This window comes from Crinia signifera, chromosome 19, assembly GCF_055691185.1.
Source record: "Crinia signifera chromosome 19, ASM5569118v1, whole genome shotgun sequence".
NCBI classification, from domain to species: Eukaryota; Metazoa; Chordata; class Amphibia; order Anura; family Myobatrachidae; genus Crinia; species Crinia signifera.
This window is the reverse complement of record NC_139226.1, coordinates 136,484,207-136,505,298: the sequence shown is the minus strand read 5'-3', so window position 1 is coordinate 136,505,298 and position 21,092 is coordinate 136,484,207. Positions and strand designations below refer to the sequence as shown.

Genomic DNA, 21,092 nt, shown 5'->3' with positions numbered 1-21,092 from the left:
TTGGAGCGGTGATAAACGCCTGTTTCAGTAGTTGGAAAGCCTTGGTAGCTGCGGACGGCCATTGGGCAGGATTGGCCCCTTTTTGGGTAAGAGCCGTCAGAGGTGCTGCTATGGAGGAGAAATTGCGGATGAAGCGGCGGTAGTAGTTGGAAAAGCCGAGGAATCTTTGCAAACCTTTGAGAGTGGTTGGGGGTGTCCAATCTTGAATAGCGCGGACTTTTTCAGGATCCATCTCCAGCCCAGTACTTGAAAGAATATGACCCAGGAAGGGAATTGACGAGACTTCGAAGGCACACTTTTCGAGCTTACAGAAAAGCTGGTTCTGGCGAAGACGGCTTAACACCTCCCGAACGGTGTGCCGGTGAGTGCTGAGATTGGACGAGAAGATGAGGATGTCATCTAAATAGACAACAATGGAAATATATAACAAGTCCCGAAAGATGTCATTCACGAATTGCTGGAAAACGGCTGGAGCATTACACAGACCAAACGGCATAACGAGGTATTCATAATGTCCATCTCGGGTATTGAAGGCCGTTTTCCATTCGTCCCCCTGGCGGATACGGATCAGGTTATATGCTCCCCTCAAGTCTAGTTTGGTGAAGACCGTGGCCCCCTTAACTCGGTCGAACAATTCAGTGATGAGGGGCAGCGGATAGCGATTTTTAACGGTGATGTCATTCAACCCCCGATAATCGATACACGGTCTCAGGCTGCCATCTTTCTTCTTGACGAAGAAGAAGCCTGCTCCTGCCGGAGAGGTGGATGGCCGGATAAATCCCTTCTCCAGATTCTCCTGGATGTATGCCGACATGGCCTCGGTCTCAGGCAACGATAAAGGGTACGTTCTTCCCCGTGGTGGTGTCTTGCCTGGAATGAGATCAATGGGACAATCCCATGGCCGGTGGGGCGGCAATGTATCGGCACCTCCTTTACTAAAGACATCTGAAAAAGACGAGTATGGTGCGGGTATGGTGGAGGCAGGAGGCTGGGGAGAAAATGCTTGAGGTTTGCTCAGAAGAATAGGAATAACAGGAGATAAGCAAGAAGAAAAGCAGTCCTTACTCCAGGCCTTAATCTCCATAGTTAGCCAGTCGACATGGGGGTTATGCTTGGTAAGCCACGGCATCCCTAGGACTACAGGGTGAGAGGACTGAGGGAGAACCAAAAACTCTAACTTCTCTTGGTGCAGGGCTCCAACTTGAAGATGGATCGGTACCGTCTGTGAGGTGACATGGCCACTGGAGATGTGGCTGCCATCGACGGCTGTCAGGACCAGAGGTTGTTCCAGTGGTTGGAGAGGTATGGAGAGTTGTGCAGCCATGTCGGCCGAGATGAAGTTCCCAGCCGCACCTGAGTCCAGTAGAGCTTGCATGGACGTTTGTCCCTGAGGAGTACTCAGGGTGACTGAGATGGTAGAGTCTATGGTGGAGGGAGCAGGCGATAACACTCCTAATCTAGCCTCCCTCGTGGAGATTAGGAGCGGTCGTTTCCCGGGCGAAGAGGACAAGAGATCAGAAGATGAGAAGATGAAGCGCAGTACATACAGAGATTATCTCTGCGACGTCGGTTCTTTTCCTCGGGAGAGAGACGGGACCGATTTATTTGCATTGGTTCTTCTGTGGCAGAAGGAGTAGATGATCCAATCTTTACAGGAGAAGTAACCACAGAAGAAGAACGAGGTCGAAAACGTTCAGAACGAGTCCTTTCCAGTTGTCGCTCGTGAAGCCGCAGATCAACTTTATTGCACAAGGAGATTAGCGCTGTCAGAGTGGAAGGGGTGTCACGGGTAGCTAGTTCGTCCTTGAGACGGCTGGAAAGACCATTCCAGAACGCGGCGACGAGAGCCTCTTCATTCCACTCCAACTCCGATGCTAGTGTCTGGAACTGCACCACATATTGGCCCACCGATCTGCTACCTTGTCGAATTCTCAGAATCTCTGCAGCGGCTGATGACACTCGACCTGGTTCGTCAAAGATTCGTCGGGAGGAGGCAATGAAATCATCGTAGTTGTTTAGTAGAGGATCTGCTCTCTCCCACAGAGGCGAAACCCACTCTAGGGCAGATCCCGAGAGGAGGGAGACAATGTAGGCTACACGCGCCTTGTCAGTTGGAAAGTTGGAGGCTTGGAGAGTGAAGTGCACATCGCACTGATTCAAAAACCCGCGACATCCTTTAGGAGACCCATCGTACTTGCTGGGGGTTGGCAAATGTAACCGAGGGGGAATAATGGACCCGACTGGTGGCGTGGCGGAAACTCCTCCCGAGGATACTGAAGATGTTGCTGTAGCCGCTGGAGGGGTGGTTTGTGAGGAAGTCAGTGATTGTAAAAATTGCGCCACTTGCCGCTGTGAAGACTCCACTTTTTCCAGGCGGCCCATAATGCCTTGCAATACGTTTGCCAGAGATCCCTGATTTTCACCCGACTCCATCGGGTCAGTGCAAACTGTCACGGCCGAAGATTCTGATGAGGTCGTGTGGTGCTCAGGGACTGAGGAGGAGGCAGTAGTAGGGTTAAAACGAGCAGGTTTAATAAAGGCTGTCATACAGGACTCAAATACTTCTTTGAGAACAACTGTAATAGGAATCAAAGTAAATGGCAAACGATAAATGTCCAGAAGACAATGAGGATGAATGTCCAGAAGACAATGAGGATGAATGTCCAGAAGACAATGAAGAAGAAAATCCTGATGAAGAGATGAAAAGATGGTGGCAAATAGAGGATCCGGAACTGGAAGAAGATGGGAGGTGACTGCGGCTGGAGGTAGCTGAAGAGGAGGTCTTTGGGAAATCCAGGAGGAAGCACCCAAGGGTACCAGAGAGAAGCTGGCGACCAGCGTGACTGGAAAGGAGCACTGGATCTGAAGCCAAAGCGAGCTGACGGACACAGCTGGGATAGCAAGGACACAATGAGTCAGGAGCCTTCCAGGAAGTGCACGGCACAGAAGACTCTTTGCACTGACACTGAGTTACCTGGGCAGATCCTCTATATGCATAGAAGGCGGCTGCCATTGGCTATCACAGTGGAACAGGTGTGCAGCTCTGACCTGGCCCAATCCCCTGTTTGCCCTTAAGCAAGATGGCGGCGCTGGTCTCACGGCACCCATAGCCTAGAGTGAGACCACGCTGCAGACTTCCATGCTGCCCTCCAACACTGCCGGACCTTTGCCTGCTGCCTCACCTGACATGGAGGCCGACACACGCCAGCCGACTGCGGACACGGACGGGTGAGTACAGGACCCGCCGTGTACCGCCGCGGCGGCGCGTGACAATCGCTAGGGACATATATATATATTCCACCGCCAGCCCACGTATCGCTAGGGACATATATATATATTCCACCGCCAGCCCACGTATCGCTAGGGCCATATATATATATATATATTCCACCGCCAGCCCACGTATCGCTAGGGACATATATATATATTCCACCGCCAGCCCACGTATCACTAGGGACATATATATATATATTCCACTGCCAGCCCACGTATCGCTAGGGACATATATATACATTCCACCGCCAGCCCACTTATCGCTAGGGACATATATATATATATATTCCACCGCCAGCCCACGTATCGCTAGGGACACATATATATATATATTCCACCGCCAGCCCACGTGTCGCTAGGGACATATATATATATTCCACCGCCAGCCCACGTATCGCTAGGGACATATATATATACATTCCACTGCCAGGCCACGTATAACTAGGGACACATATATATACATTCCACTGCCATGCCACGTATCACTAGGGACATATATATATATATATATATATATATATACACATTCCACTGCCAGGCCACGTATCACTAGGGACACACATATATATATATATACACATTTCACTGCCAGGCCACGTATCACTAGGGACATATATATATATATATATATACATTCCACCGCCAGCCCACGTATTGCTAGGGACATATATAAATATATATATATATATATATATACATTCCACCGCCAGCCCACGTATCGCTAGGGACATATATATATATACATTCCACCGCCAGCCCACGTATCGTTAGGGCCATACATATATATTCCACTGCCAGCCCACGTATCACTAGGGCCATACATATATATTCCACCGCCAGCCCACGTATCGCTAGGGACATACATATATATTCTGCTGCCAGCCCACGTATCACTAGGGTCATGCATATATATTCCACTGCCAGCCCACGTATCGCTAGGGTCATGCATATATATTCCACCGCAAGCCCACGTATCACTAGGGCCATATATATATTCCACCGCCAGTCCACATATCGCTAGGGCCATACATATATATTCCGCTGCCAGCCCACGTATCGCTAGGGTCATGCATATATATTCCACTGCCAGCTCACGTATCGCTAGGGTCATGCATATATATTCCACCGCCAGCCCACGTACCGCTAGGGACATACATATATATTCTGCTGCCAGCCCACATACCGCTAGGGACATACATATATATTCCGCTGCCAGCCCACGTATCGCTAGGGACATACATATACATTCCACCGCCAGCCCACGTATCGCTAGGGTCATACATATATATTCCACTGCCAGCCCACGTATCGCTAGGGTCATACATATATATTCCACCACCAGCCCACGTACCGCTAGGGACATACATATATATTCCACCGCCAGCCCACGTATCGCTAGGGCCATACATATATATTCCACCGCCAGCCCACGTATCGCTAGGGCCATACATATATATTCCACTGCCAGCCCAGGTATCGCTAGGGTCATGCAAATATATTCCACTGCCAGCCCACGTATCGCTAGGGTCATACATATATATTCCACCGCCAGCCCACGTATCGCTGCTAGCCCACGTATCGCTAGGGTCATACATATATATTCCACCGTCAGCCCAGGTACCGCTAGGGACATACATATATATTCCACCGCCAGCCCACGTATCGCTAGGGCCATACATATATATTCCACCGCCAGCCCACGTATCGCTAGGGCCATACATATATATTCCACTGCCAGCCCACGTATCGCTAGGGTCATGCATATATATTCCACTGCCAGCCCACGTATCGCTAGGGTCATACATATATATTCCACCGCCAGCCCACGTATCGTTAGGACCATACATATACATTCCACCGCCAGCCAACGTATCGCTAGGGCAATACATATATATTCCACCGCCAGCCCACGTATCGCTAGGGCCATACATATATATTCCGCTGGCAGCCCACGTATCGCTAGGGTCATACATATATATTCCACCGCCAGCCCACGTACCGCTAGGGACATACATATATATTCCACCGCCAGCCCACGTATCGCTAGGGTCATACATATATATTCCACCGCCAGCCCACGTACCGCTAGGGACATACATATATATTCCACCGCCAGCCCACGTACCGCTAGGGACATACATATATATTCCACCGCCAGCCCACGTATCGCTAGGGCCATACATATATATTCCACCGCCAGCCCACGTATCGCTAGGGCCATACATATATATTCCACTGCCAGCCCACGTATCGCTAGGGTCATGCATATATATTCCACTGCCAGCCCACGTATCGCTAGGGTCATACATATATATTCCACCGCCAGCCCACGTATCGTTAGGACCATACATATACATTCCACCGCCAGCCAACGTATCGCTAGGGCCATACATATATATTCCACCGCCAGCCCACATATCGCTAGGGCCATACATATATATTCCACCACCAGCCCACGTATCGCTAGGGTCATACATATATATTCCACCGCCAGCCCACGTATCGCTAGGGCCATACATATATATTCCACCGCCAGCCCACGTATCGCTAGGGCCATACATATATATTCCACTGCCAGCCCACGTATCGCTAGGGTCATGCATATATATTCCACTGCCAGCCCACGTATCGCTAGGGCCATACATATATATTCCGCTGCCAGCCCACGTATCGCTAGGGTCATACATATATATTCCACCGCCAGCCCACGTATCACTAGGACGATAGATAGATAGATAGGATACTGTAGGAGTGATAGATAGATAGATAGATAGATAGATAGATAGATAGATAGATAGATATACACACACCACCGCCAGGCCACGTATCACTAGGGAAACCACCTATTTATTGCCATGTCACACTAGGGACATAGATATAATCCATCAGGCCACGTTATATACATATGAAATACACGATTACATGACACCTACTCAGGATTACTGTAGTAGAAGCAAAGGCAGCTCCGCCACCTACCGGCCCGCCTGCGCGCACTCCATAACCAGGCTCCTCCCACTGCATCAGTTACGCACAGAACAATGTCGACACTCACTGACTGGCAAGCAGAAGACAACACTCACTTTGAGTAGCAGGAAGACTCCAGCGGAGAGATATAGGCGCCCCATATTCCCAGGGCGGCAGGCATGATAAACAGGACGGCCACCCAGCAACAGGAGACAATGAGCGACATGAAGAGACCAAAGTCATGGACAGCCGGAATCTACAGGGGGCAGATGCAAACATTCTTCATTATTACCTCACCTTACACTACCCCATCTGGGGAGGTGCGCCCACTCTGTGCCTCAACCAATATTAATCAGTCAAACAGCTTAGTAGGAGCCAGTGATGTCACTAAGGGCCTAAGTCAGGTAAATACATGACCCCAATGCTTTATATACAATCTCAATGTTTGGGTAACTGTACATGTGCAGAATGGAACATGTGATATCTCTCGGAACCCGCCAGCCTCAGCGTGGTTAACATACGGCTGCCAGAAGATCCGACCATGGTGATCTAAAGGGCCTCAGATGCAGCCCTCGGATCTGACGAATGTCTACCTCCTACAGATGCCTCTCGCTGCATTCAAATCTTATTCGCATGGACTTGCACAGATGCTACCCTGCAATTCTCTACATATCTGAAATAGGCCCAAAGCATTCATGAGAAGGCAGCTCATACATTCGGAGGTGACATCACTGAGGCACTTTTTCATTCAGTGATGTCACAGCTGCCCAACTATCTGATAGGTTGCTTTCTGAGAAACATTAGTTCAATGCACATTATATACCATTATTGTGGGTACCATCAGGCCAGGGATGTACAAGGTACAGACCTGAGAGAAGATGTTTGCGGCGTAGGCCGATGCTGTGGTGAGAGAGGTGAAAAACGTGGCTTTTCCTGCTGTCTGCACGGTGTGGATCATGCGCTGCCGAGGGTCCTTCAGCCCGTCCGCCTGGCGGTAGGTGTTTATAAACACAAACACGTCATCCACACCTAGACAAGGCATAAGAGCGAGGCTCAGTGCAGCAATTATTATTACATGGAGGACATGATGTGTAACCGGCACTACTGGGGGACATGATGTGTAACCGGCACTACTGGGGGACATGATGTGTAACCGGCACTACTGGGGGACATGATGTATAACTGTCACTACTGGGAGACATGATGTGTAACCGGCACTACTGGGGGACTTGATGTGTAACCGGCACTACTGGGGGACATGATGTATAACCGGCACTACTGGGGGACAGGATGTGTAACCGGAACTACTGGGAGACATGATGTGTAGCTGGCACTAACGGAGGACATGATGTGTAACCGGCACTAACGGAGGACATGATGTGTAACCGGCACTACTGGGGGACATGATGTGTAACCGGCACTAATGGGGGACATGATGTGTAACTGGCACTACTGGGGACATGATGTGTAACTGGCACTACTGGGGACATGATATGTAACTGGCACTACTGGGGGACATGATGTGTAACTGGCACTACTGGGGGACATGATGTGTAACTGGCACTACTGGGAGACATGATGTGTAACCGGTACTACTGGGGACATGATGTGTAACTGGCACTACTGGGGGACATGATGTATAACTGGCACTACTGGGAGACATGATGTGTAACTGGCACTACTGGGAGACATGATGTGTAACTGGCACTACTGGGGACATGATGTGTAACTGGCACTACTTGGGACATGATGTATAGCTGGCACTACTGGGGGACATGATGTGTAACTGGCACTAATGGGGGACAAGATGTGTAACTGGCACTACTGGGGACATGATGTGTAACCGGCACTACTGGGGACATGATGTGTAACCGGCACTACTGGGGAGATGATGTGTAACCGGCACTACTGGGGGACATGATGTATAACTGGCACTACTGGGGGACATGATCTGTAACTGGCCCTACTAGGGACATGATGTGTAACTGGCACTACTGGGGACATGATGTGTAGCTGGCACTACTGGGGGACATGATGTGTAGCTGGCACTACTGGGGGACATGATGTGTAACTGGCATGATCTGTAACCGGCACTACTGGGGGACATAATCTGTAACTGGCACTACTGGGGGACATGTCTTGCCCGTCTTGGGGGAGCTCAGTGTTTTCTATAATTCTCATTAGCACGGGGCGTTTTCTCTTTCTGTCTGGGCAACAGAGGTCTAATCGCACTCGTCTGTAACTTTACTGAACAGCGATCACCCCAGCCTGAGCCCCCCCCAGGGCACAAGCTGCAGCCGCTCCCCCCACGCTCCCACTGGGACACAGGCTGCCGTTACTCCCACCGGTGCACAGGCTGAAGCCACTCACCAGGGGCACAGGCTGCAGCCACTCTCCCCACGCTCCCAATGGTGCACAGGCTGCAGCCGCTCCCCCCCCCCCCTCCGGGGCACAGGCTGCAGCCGCTCCCCCCGCTCCCAATGGTGCACAGGCTGAAGCCGCCCCCCCCCCCCCCCCCCCTCCGGGGCACAGGCTGCAGCCGCTCCCCCCACGCTCCCAGTGGCTGCATGCACTCACATCGGGGCACAGACTTCACAGACTGCAATATGGGGGGCAGTACAGGCTGATTGGGGTGCAGATGTGTGTGTGTGTGGGGGGGGGGGGGGGGGGGTAGGGGTCCATTTATCCTGTATGTAAATAATGGCTTTAATCCAGTGGTGTCAAACTCATGGCCCTACAGCTGGGCCATGTGGTACTACACATCCCAGCATGCCCTGCCGCAGCTTTTATATTACGGACTGGTATAACTGTGGCAGGGCATGCTGGGAAGTGTAGTTTCACAACATCTGGAGGGCCGTGTGTTTGACACCACTGCTCTAGTCTATTACAGTAATGACGGATCAGTGATACCGGTTACTCACCAATCCCAACAATGACGAACGCTGCCACGCCATTCAGGATTCCCAGATACTGGATTCCAAAGGCCACGTGATAGAGGAAAAGGGCCACGAGGCAGCTAAGACCAATGCTGGCAATCCCGAAGAAGGACAAGAACACTGCACATGGGAGAAACATGGACACATTACAGTCACCGGACACACAGGAACACCCCTAACCCCTGACAGCCAATGGCAGGTACCTGAGCAGGAGGTGAGGACGTACACCAGGACGGCGATGCAGCTGCTGCTGATGAACGCAAGTAACATGTCGTTATTAAACGTCGTCCTCACTTCAAAGTCAAAGAGGTCTGTTCCGCCATACAGGACCTGCACCTTACTGCGGAGACAAGGGAGACACCAACACACAATTACTGGGGCTCATCCAGCACTGAGGTCACGGGTTCTATCTGTGCCGCCATACAGGACCTGCACCTTACTGCGGAGACAAGGGAGACACCAACACACAATTACTGGGGCTCATCCAGCACTGAGGTCATGGGTTCTATCTGTGCCGCCATACAGGACCTGCACCTTACTGCGGAGACAAGGGAGACACCAACACACAATTACTGGGGCTCATCCAGCACTGAGGTCATGGGTTCTATCTGTGCCGCCATACAGGACCTGCACCTTACTGCGGAGACACCAACACACAATTACTGGGGCTCATCCAGCACTGAGGTCACGGGTTCTATCTGTGCCGCCATACAGGACCTGCACCTTACTGCGGAGACAAGGGAGACACCAACACACAATTACTGGGGTTCATCCAGCACTGAGGTCACGGGTTCTATCTGTGCCACCATACAGGACCTGCACGTTACTGCGGAGACAAGTGAGACACCAACACACAATTACTGGGGTTCATCCAGCACTGAGGTCACGGGTTCTATCTGTGCCACCATACAGGACCTGCACGTTACTGCGGAGACAAGGGAGACACCAACACACAATTACTGGGGTTCATCCAGCACTGAGGTCACGGGTTCTATCTGTGCCACCATACAGGACCTGCACCTTACTGCGGAGACAAGGGAGACACCAACACACAATTACTGGGGTTCATCCAGCACTGAGGTCACGGGTTCTATCTGTGCCACCATACAGGACCTGCACCTTACTGCGGAGACAAGGGAGACACCAACACACAATTACTGGGGTTCATCCAGCACTGAGGTCACGGGTTCTATCTGTGCCGCCATACAGGATCTGCACCTTACTGCGGAGACACCAACACACAATTACTGGGGCTCATACAGCACTGAGGTCACAGGTTCTATCTGTGCCGCCATACAGGACCTGCACCTTACTGCGGAGACAAGGGAGACACCAACACACAATTACTGTGGCTCATCCTGCACTGAGGTCACGGGTTCTATCTGTGCCGCCATACAGGATCTGCACCTTACTGCGGAGACACCAACACACAATTACTGGGGCTCATCCAGCACTGAGGTCACGGGTTCTATCTGTGCCGCCATACAGGATCTGCACCTTACTGCGGAGACACCAACACACAATTACTGGGGCTCATCCAGCACTGAGGTCACGGGTTCTATCTTGGCCGCCATACAGGACCTGCACCTTACTGCGAAGACACCAACACACAATTACTGGGGCTCATCCAGCACTGAGGTCACAGGTTCTATCTTGGCCGCCATACAGGACCTGCACCTTACTGCGGAGACACCAACACACAATTACTGGGGCTCATCCAGCACTGAAGTCATGGGTTATATTCCCACCATGGTCTATCTGTGCCGCCATACAGGACCTGTACCTTACTGCGGAGACAGGGGGGGGGGCACCCTAACTCTGGTTGCAAATTGCCCCAGCCCCCTCCCCGCAGACCTGCTATTTGGTGCATCATGCCTCAACAAGGGCGGGGCTTAGTATGTATCAGTGGCACCCATGCAGGCCTGGTCGCATCTCCTCCCATGTCTTACAATAGGCTGGGATACTCCTCTGATGTAATTTATCCAATCAGATGAATTCTATGCTATTGGGACACGTAGCATGCAATCATTGGTGTGATACTCAGCTTCCATCATCCTGAGCCAGCGGCGGTGTGTTCCATGGCATGATGCAGAGTGCATGAAGCAAGCACTGGCACCGTGGTATAGGGCCTTATTCTAGGTCACTCTTTCTGACAAAATCCTTCTTAGATGGACAAAACCATGTGCACTGCAGGGGGGCAGATGTAACAGGTGCAGATAGAATTAGATTTGGGTGAGTTATTTTGTTTCTGTGCAGGGTAAATACTGGCTGCTTTATTTTTACATTGCAATATAGATCTCACTTTGAAGTAAAACCCCACCCAAATCTAATTCTCTCTGCACAAGTAACATCTGCCCCACCTGCAGTGCACATGGTTTTGTCCAGCTAAGAAGGAATTTGTCAGAAAGAGTGAACTAGAATAAGGCCCTTAGGGAGAAGGGGTAACACTCTGTCTACTAGTGCAGTCTGGCGACATATTGTAGTGACAGGGGGAGTGCCAACCACTGGCGTTACCTCCCGTCGCCCAATGCCACCATGTGATCAGCCATGCATCTAGCAAAGCTGTCCTTTGTGATGGCCGCTGGTCAACAGACTTCTGGGTCTGTGACAGAGGATAGCGACGGCAGCAGCTGCGGAGCATGCCGGGGGTGGGATCTGTGCCGGATTCCTCTGTAGCGGAGAGAAGCCCACAGGTCACAGCTGGCAGTACCCTCCGCAGCGATGCCCCAGCAGAGGGAACGTTACCACATTTCTGGTTTAGTACATTGCGCCCAGGGAATCACCAATCTGAGTATTACACATTATACCGCTGCGATCCCATTTGTGTCTCTCTGTATAATACATTCACAAGCATCCAAATATATCTCCTGTATGTAAGACAGAGTGAGCGGAGCGGAATGTCATCTGCAGAGCCTGATACAGCCGTCATCTCTGTCTGATAATGTCACCGCACTGATGTGATAGATAAGCAAGGGATTCTGGGTACCAGCTGCAACCACTGACTGCAATGTCAGCAAAAGCAGAGCGGGATTAGTGCAGAGCAGCCAGGCAGAGCGGAAATATCCATGCAGAGCAGTCAGATGACAAGGTGTCACCCCGCTGAGGTGCAGGTGAGCTCTGCGCTGTACTGTCAGCAGGAGAATGAGGCGAGATAATGGGGACACATAATGTGATGTCACCCCGCTGAGGTGAAGGTGAGCTCTGCGCTGTACTGTCAGCACTGCAGGAGAATGAGGTGAGATAAGGGGACACATAATGCAATGTCACCCGCTGAGGTGCAGGTGAGCTCTGCGCTGTACTGTCAGCAGGAGAATGAGGTGAGATAAGGGGGACACATAATGCGGTGTCAACCCGCTGAGGTGCAGGTAAACTCTGCGCTGTACTGTCAGCAGGAGAATGAGGTGAGATAAGGGGACATATAATGCGATGTCACCCCGCTGAGGTGCAGGTGAGCTCTGCACTGTACTGTCAGCAGGAGAATGAGGTGAGATAAGGGGACACATAATGCAATGTCACCCTGCTGAGGTGCAGGTGAGCTCTGCACTGTTCTGTCAGCAGGAGAATGAGGTGAGATAAGGGGACACATAATGCGGTGTCACCCCGCTGAGGTGCAGGTGAGCTCTGCGCTGTACTGTCAGCAGGAGAATGAGGTGAGATAAGGGGGACACATAATGTGATGTCACCCCGCTGAGGTGCAGGTGAGCTCTGCGCTGTACTGTCAGCAGGAGAATGAGGCGAGATAAGGGGACATATAATGTGATGTCACCCCGCTGAGGTGCAGGTGAGCTCTGCGCTGTACTGTCAGCAGGAGAATGAGGCGAGATAAGGGGGACACATAATGCGGTGTCACCCCGCTGAGGTGCAGGTGAGCTCTGCGCTGTTCTGTCAGCAGGAGAATGAGGTGAGATAAGGGGACACATAATGCGGTGTCACCCCGCTGAGGTGCAGGTGAGCTCTGCGCTGTACTGTCAGCAGGAGAAGGAGGTGAGATAAGGGGGACACATAATGTGATGTCACCCCGCTGAGGTGCAGGTGAGCTCTGCGCTGTACTGTCAGCAGGAGAATGAGGCGAGATAAGGGGACACATAATGTGATGTCACCCCGCTGAGGTGCAGGTGAGCTCTGCACTGTACTGTCAGCAGGAGAATGAGGCGAGATAAGGGGACACATAATGCGATGTCACCCCGCTGAGGTGCAGGTGAGCTCTGCGCTGTACTGTCAGCAGGAGAATGAGGCGAGATAAGGGGACACATAATGCGATGTCACCCCGCTGTGGTGCAGGTGAGCTCTGTGCTGTTGTCAGCAGGAGAATGAGGTGAGATAAGGGGACACATAATGTGATGTCACCCCGCTGAGGTGCAGGTGAGCTCTGCGCTGCTCTGTCAGCAGGAGAATGAGGCGAGATAACGGGACACATAATGCGGTGTCACCCCGTTGAGGTGCAGGTGAGCTCTGTGCTGTTGTCAGCAGGAGAATGAGGCGAGATAAGGGGGACACATAATGCGATGTCACCACGCTGTGGTGCAGGTGAGCTCTGCGCTGTACTGTCAGCAGGAGAATGAGGCGAGATAATGGGGACATATAATGCAATGTCACCCCGCTGAGGTGCAGGTGAGCTCTGTGCTGTACTGTCAGCAGGCGAATGAGGCGAGATAAGGGGGACACATAATGCGATGTCACCCTGCTGAGGTGCAGGTGAGCTCTGTGCTGTACTGTCAGCAGGAGAATGAGGCGAGATAAGGGGGACACATAATGCGATGTCACCCTGCTGAGGTGCAGGTGAGCTCTGCGCTGTACTGTCAGCAGGAGAATGAGGCGAGATAAGAGGGACACATAATGCGATGTCACCACGCTGTGGTGCAGGTGAGCTCTGCACTGCTCTGTCAGCAGGAGAATGAGGCTAGATAAGGGGGACACATAATGCGATGTCACCCCACTGAGGTGCAGGTGAGCTCTGCGCTGTACTGTCAGCAGGAGAATGAGGTGAGATAAGGGGGACATATAATGCAGTGTCACCCCGCTGAGGTGCAGGTGAGCTCTGCGCTGTACTGTCAGCAGGAGAATGAGGCGAGATAAGGGGGACACATTATGCGGTGTCACCCCGCTGAGGTGCAGGTGAGCTCTGCGCTGTACTGTCAGCAGGAGAATGAGGCGAGATAACGGGACACATAATGCGATGTCACCACGCTGTGGTTCAGTTGAGCTCTGCGCTGTTCTGTCAGCAGGAGAATGAGGCTAGATAAGGGGGACACATAATGCGGTGTCACCCCGCTGAGGTGCAGGTGAGCTCTGTGCTGTACTGTCAGCAGGAGAATGAGGCGAGATAAGAGGGACACATTGACACATATTCAATGCCGGTGCGAGCGGCCGGCGAGGGGGTTAAACTGCGAGGATTTACAGAAAACCAGTGATCCTCGCAGTTTAACCCCCGCGCCGGCCGCTCGCACTATGCAATGTTCCGGGGGAATCCTCGCAGTCACAGAACGGCGAGGATTCCCCTAAACTGCGAGAGCCGCGGCTAGTGCAGCAAACTCGCTGTAATTAGCCTGGATTCTCGCAGTTTTTGGAGGCACATTCGCAAATTCCCCTTCGCTCAAAAAACAGAGTGAGGGGGAATTTGCGAATGAGGGGGGTCAGTTGAATACTGACAGGGTGAGCGGTGACTGCGAGCAAAAAGTCCTGCTCGCAGTCACCGCTCGCCCACGGCATTGAATATATGCCATAATGCGGTGTCACCCCGCTGAGGTGCAGGTGAGCTCTGTGCTGCTCTGTCAGCAGGAGAATGAGGCTAGATAAGGGGGGACACATAATGCGGTGTCACCCCGCTGAGGTGCAGGTGAGCTCTGTGCTGCTCTGTCAGCAGGAGAATGAGGCGAGATAAGGGGACACATAATGCGGTGTCACCCCGCTGAGGTGCAGGTGAGCTCTGCGCTGTACTGTCAGCAGGAGAATGAGGCGAGATAAGGGGACACATAATGCGGTGTCACCCCGCTGAGGTGCAGGTGAGCTCTGCACTGCTCTGTCAGCAGGAGAATGAGGTGAGATAAGAGGGACACATAATGCGGTGTCACCCCGCTGAGGTGCAGGTGAGCTCTGCGCTGCTCTGTCAGCAGGAGAATGAGGCGAGATGGGAACCAGGAGAAGATGGGAAATCTATTACCTGCTACACTCAAAGTGACATTTATGCATTTTTTATTATTGCTGTACATATTTTATTCAGATAGACAAGCGAAGGGAATTATAATTATATTATAGATGCTTTGAGTCAGTGTAATCTCAGCATTTCTTCCTATGAAGAGAATTGGTGACCCCTGATAACTGCCCTGTCTGGGTTTAACTGTACTTGGGGGGGGGGGGGGGGGGGGGGGGTGCTACTAACATGGGGGGATGGTAGGCAGGTGGGGGTGGAAGGTTGTATGCAGGCATGGGGGTGGTAGGCAGATGGGGGTGGGAGGTTGTATGCAGATAAGGGGATGGTAGGCAGGTAGGGGGAAGCTGTATGCAGGCAGGGGGTGGTAGGCAGATGGGGGTGGGAGGTTGTATGCAGGCATGGGGGTGGTAGGCAGGTGGGGGTGGGAGGTTGTATGCAGGCATGGGGGTGGTAGGCAGGTGGGGGTGGGAGGTTGTATGCAGGCATGGGGGTGGTAGGCAGATGGGGGTGGGAGGTTGTATGCAGATAAGGGGATGGTAGGCAGGTAGGGGGAAGCTGTATGCAGGCAGGGGGTGGTAGGCAGGTGGGGGTGGGAGGTTGTATGCAGGCATGGGGGTGGTAGGCAGATGGGGGTGGGAGGTTGTATGCAGATAGGGGGATGGTAGGCAGGTGGGGGGAGGCTGTATGCAGGCAGGGGGTGGTAGGCAGGTGGGGGGAGGCTGTATGCAGGCAGAGGGTTGTAGGCAGGTAGTATGGAGGTTGTATGCAAGTAAGCGGGTGGTAGACAGGTGGGGGGGGCTTATGTAGGCAGGGGGTGGTAGGAAGCTGTATGCAGGCAGGCAGTGGTAGGCAGGAGGGGGGGAGGCAGTATGCAAGCAGTGGGTGCTAGGCAGGTGAGGGGGGGGGGCTGTATGCAGGCAGGAGGTTGTAGGCATGTGGGGGGGGAGGCTGTATGCAAGCAGGTGGGTGGTAGGTACTGTACCTCCTCTGCATTTGCATTGCAGGATCACATACTGTACGATGAGCAGCTTCTCATATACAATCCATACAGAAGACCTGATTGTTATTGTGCGATTTTGCAATCCAATCGATAATGGATTGACGGCGTGTGCGTACAGATTATAGCTCATATACGCAAGCCAAAATATCTTATCTCAATCGCTGCGGAATATGTGTGCGCTATATAAGAAACTGTTAATAAATAAATAAATATATCTCAGTCCCTCCCAATTTGGCTGTTTTTTGGGAAACCGCCGGTGTACCCAGGGAGGGTCTGATGGCAGCGCCGGCCTCCATCAGCCGGGCTCTGAGTGGTGGGAGGTTCTGATGGCAGCGCCGGCCTCCATCAGCCAGGCTCTGAGTGGTGAGAGGGTCTGATGGCAGCGCCGGCCTCCATCAGCCGGGCTCTGAGTGGTGGGAGGGTCTGATGGCAGCGCCAGCCTCCATCAGCCGGACTCTGAGTGGTGGGAGGGTCTGATGGCAGCGCCGGCCTCCATCAGCCGGGCTGTGAGTGGTGGGAGGGTCTGATGGCAGCGCCGGCCTCCATCAGCCGGGCTGCATCGCTGGTTCTCTCTATGAGCAATAAGCATTATATGTTGTATGTCTTCCTCCTGACGATGGGGAGCCCAGTCTCCAAAATATTGAGGCAATAAAGTACCTTTTATTCAAGTCCCTGCAGTGCCGTGTTTGGAACTACAATTGTGGAACCTGCTGCTATATATAGTGTTCCTGCTAGGCTGTTTTAGCGGGGCGCTGCGCCCTGCCCGATTTTTAAAGGGCAAAATGCGCCCTGCCCGTCTCGCAGCGCCCCGCTAAAACAGCCTCACGGGGAAGCCCAGCGTCGCCGTTGACGGCGATGCCTGGCGCTTCCCCGGCAGCACAGTGGCTTCGGAGGGGCCGGGCCCACCCCCTTTGATGACTGTGGCAGCTGGGCCCGCCCCCTTTGATGACAATGGCGGCCCAAGCACGCCTCTTTCATTACGGCGGCGGCCCGGGCACGCCCCCTTCATGACGTCGGTGGCGCGGGCACGCCCCTTTCATGACATCAGCGGCCCGGGCACGCGCCCAGCTGTGACGTCGGCGTGCCCGGTCCGCCCCCCAGCGCCCTGGCCGTTGTCAAACAGGTGTATTCAAATATTGTCCAACGTTTCGGGGACTAGCCCCTTTGTCAAGGTTGTTTCCTGCACCTTGACAAAGGGGCTAGTCCCCGAAACGTTGGACAATATTTGAATACACCTGTTTGAAAACCCACTGAGTGCCGCTGTTTGTGTGTACCTTTGTACTACCTGGCTATATATATATATATATATATATATATATATATATATATATATATACACACCATATACACACTCTGGAAAAGGGGGTGTTTCCTTGAGTGTAGTGTATCACACCATATACACATTATGAAACTCAATAGTAGACCCCATTACACATGATGCCGCACACCACAGTACACATTACACATGATGCCGCACACCACAGTACCCAATACACATGATGCCGCACACCACAGTACCCATTACACATGATGCCGCACACCACAATACACATTACACATTACACATGATGCCGCACACCACAGTACACATTACACATGATGCCGCACACCACAGTACACATTACACATGATGCCGCACACCACAGTACACATGATGCCGCACACCACAGTACACATTACACATGATGCCGCACACCACAGTACCCAATACACATGATGCCGCACACCACAGTACCCATTACACATGATGACGCACACCACAATACACATTACACATGATGCCGCACACCACAGTACACATTACACATGATGCCGCACACCACAGTACACATTACACATGATGTTGCACACCACAGTACCCAATACACATGATGCCGCACACCACAATACACATTACACATGATGCCCCACACCACAGTACCCATTACACATGATGCCGCACACCACAATACACATTACACATGATGCCGCACACCACAGTACACATTACACATGATGCCGCACACCACAGTACACATTACACATGATGCCGCACACCACAGTACACATTACACATGATGCCCCACACCACAGTACCCATTACACATGATGCCGCACACCACAATACACATTACACATGATGCCGCACACCACAGTACACATTACACATGATGCTGCACACCACAGTACACATTACACATGATGCCGCACACCACAGTACCCATTACACATGATGCTGCACACCACAGTACACATTACACATGATGCCGCACAACACAGTACACATGATGTCGCACACCATAGTATACATAACACATGATGCCGCACACCACAGTACCCATTACACATGATGCTGCACACCACAGGACACATTACACATGATGCCGCACACCACAGTACGCATTACACATGATGCCGCACACCATATTACCCATTACACATGATGCCGCACACCACAGTACACATTACACATGATGCCGCACACCACAGTACACATTACACATGATGCTGCACACCACAGTACACATTACACATGATGCCGCACACCACAGTACACATTACACATGATGCCGCACACCACAGTACACATTACACATGATGCCGCACACCACAGTACCCATTACACATGATGCCGCACACCACAGTACACATTACACATGATGCTGCACACCACAGTACACATTACACATGATGCCGCACACCACAGTACACATTACACATGATGCCGCACACCACAGTACACATTACACATGATGCCGCACACCACAGTACACATTACACATGATGCCGCACCTGCTGCAGGGAGAGACGGAGAGCGGTGCAGTTGCTTCTATGGGTAGAGGAGCAGAGCGCAGTGCAGAGCCCAGTGCAGAGCGCGCTCCTGCTCCCCTACTGGTGTCCCCTCCAGCGGACATTTCAAATATTGACCCTTATTCAAATCTGAGCTTAGTACAAATTTGTTCTCAAAATGGGCAAATCCATGTGCACTGCAGGTGGGGCAGATGTAACGTGCAGAGAGATTTAGATTTGTGTGGGTTATTTTGTTTCTGTGCAGGGTAAATACTGGCTGCTTTATTTTTACACTGCAATTTAGATCTCAGTTTCACCACACCCCACCCAAATCTAACTCTCTCTGCACATATAACATCTGCCCCACCTGCAGTGCACATGGTTTTGACCATTTTGAGAATAAATTTATACTGCGATCAGATCTGAATAAATTGTGCGCGCTTGTTGTGCCATGCCTGACGGTCCGCGAGGTCTGATAGAACGCCGGCACCACATGGTTAAACTGGGGGTAGGATGCTACTCGTGCAGGAGAGGAGGTAGGAAGCGGGGAGAAGAACTGGAGCAGAAACTGCCCGGCTACACTAGAAGCTAGCCGACACTCTTTGTGCAGCGGCTGCACAGCTCTGGGGTGATGTCAGAAGTAGCCACATTGCCGGGCAGCGCTGCGTTCCACCTGCAGCCAGAGGAACAGAGACTAGGAGTCTAGCGACATAACAGAACTGCACCCCACTTCCCTAGTGACATAACAGCACTGCACCCTACTTCCCTAGTGACATAACAGCTCTGCACCCCACTTCCCAAGCGACATTACAGCACTGCACCCAACATTCCCTAGTGATATAACAGCACTGCACCCCACTTCCCTAGTGACATAACAGCACTGCACCCCACTTCCCAAGCTACATTACAGCACTGCACCCAACATTCCCTAGTGACATAACAGCACTGCACCCCACTTCCCAAGTGACATTACAGCACTGCACCCAACATTCCCTAGCGACATAACAGCACTGCACCCCACTTCCCTAGTGACATAACAGCACTGCACCCCACTTCCCAAGCTACATTACAGCACTGCACCCAACATTCCCTAGTGACATAACAGCACTGCACCCCACTTCCCTAGTGACATAACAGCACTGCACCCCACTTCCCTAGCGACATAACAGCACTGCACCCAACATTCCCTAGTGACATAACAGCACTGCACCCCACTTCCCTAGCGACATAACAGCACTGCACACCACTTCCCTAGCGACATAACAGCACCCCACTTCCCTAGCAACAGCACTGCACCCCACTTCCCTAGCGACATAACAGCACTGCACACCACTTCCCTAGCGACATAACAGCACTGCACCCCACTTCCCTAGCGACATAACAGCACTGCACACCACTTTCCTAGCGACATAACAACACTGCACACCACTTCCCTAGCGACATAACAGCACTGCACACCACTTCCCTAACGACATAACAGCACTGCACCCCACTTCCCTAGCAACATAACAGCACTGCACCCCTCTTCCCAAGCGACATTACAGCACTGCACCCCAATTCCCTAGCGACATAACAGCACACCACTTCCTTAGTGACATAACAGCACTGCTCCCCACTTCCCTAGCGACATAACAGCACTGCACACCACTTTCCTAGTGACATAACAGCACTGCACCCCACTTCCCAAGTGACATTACAGCACTGCACCCAACATTCCCTAGCGACATAACAGCACTGCACCCCACTTCCCTAGTGACATAACAGCACTGCACCCCACTTCCCAAGCGACATTACAGCACTGCACCCAACATTTCCTAGTGACATAACAGCACTGCACCCCACTTCCCTAGCGACATAACAGCACTGCACCCAACATTCCCTAGTGACATAACAGCACTGCACCCCACTTCCCTAGCGACATAACAGCACTGCACCCCACTTCCCTAGCGACATAACAGCACCCCACTTCCCTAGCAACAGCACTGCACCCCACTTCCCT

General features: G+C 52.1%; 1 protein-coding gene across 2 annotated transcripts in view; it reads right to left on the bottom strand.

Moving 5' to 3' along the window:
- Positions 1 to 21,092, bottom strand: part of DISP3 (dispatched RND transporter family member 3) — a 113,675-nt gene that overhangs the window by 61,783 nt on the left and 30,800 nt on the right. For both annotated transcript variants that reach the window (XM_083163438.1, XM_083163439.1), the window contains exons 4-7: positions 9,377 to 9,513; positions 9,159 to 9,293; positions 7,106 to 7,266; positions 6,354 to 6,493 (exon numbers count right to left, since the gene is read on the bottom strand). In XM_083163438.1, the coding sequence (XP_083019564.1) occupies positions 6,354 to 6,493; positions 7,106 to 7,266; positions 9,159 to 9,293; positions 9,377 to 9,513 (573 nt within the window). The remainder of the gene's footprint in view (positions 1 to 6,353; positions 6,494 to 7,105; positions 7,267 to 9,158; positions 9,294 to 9,376; positions 9,514 to 21,092) is intronic.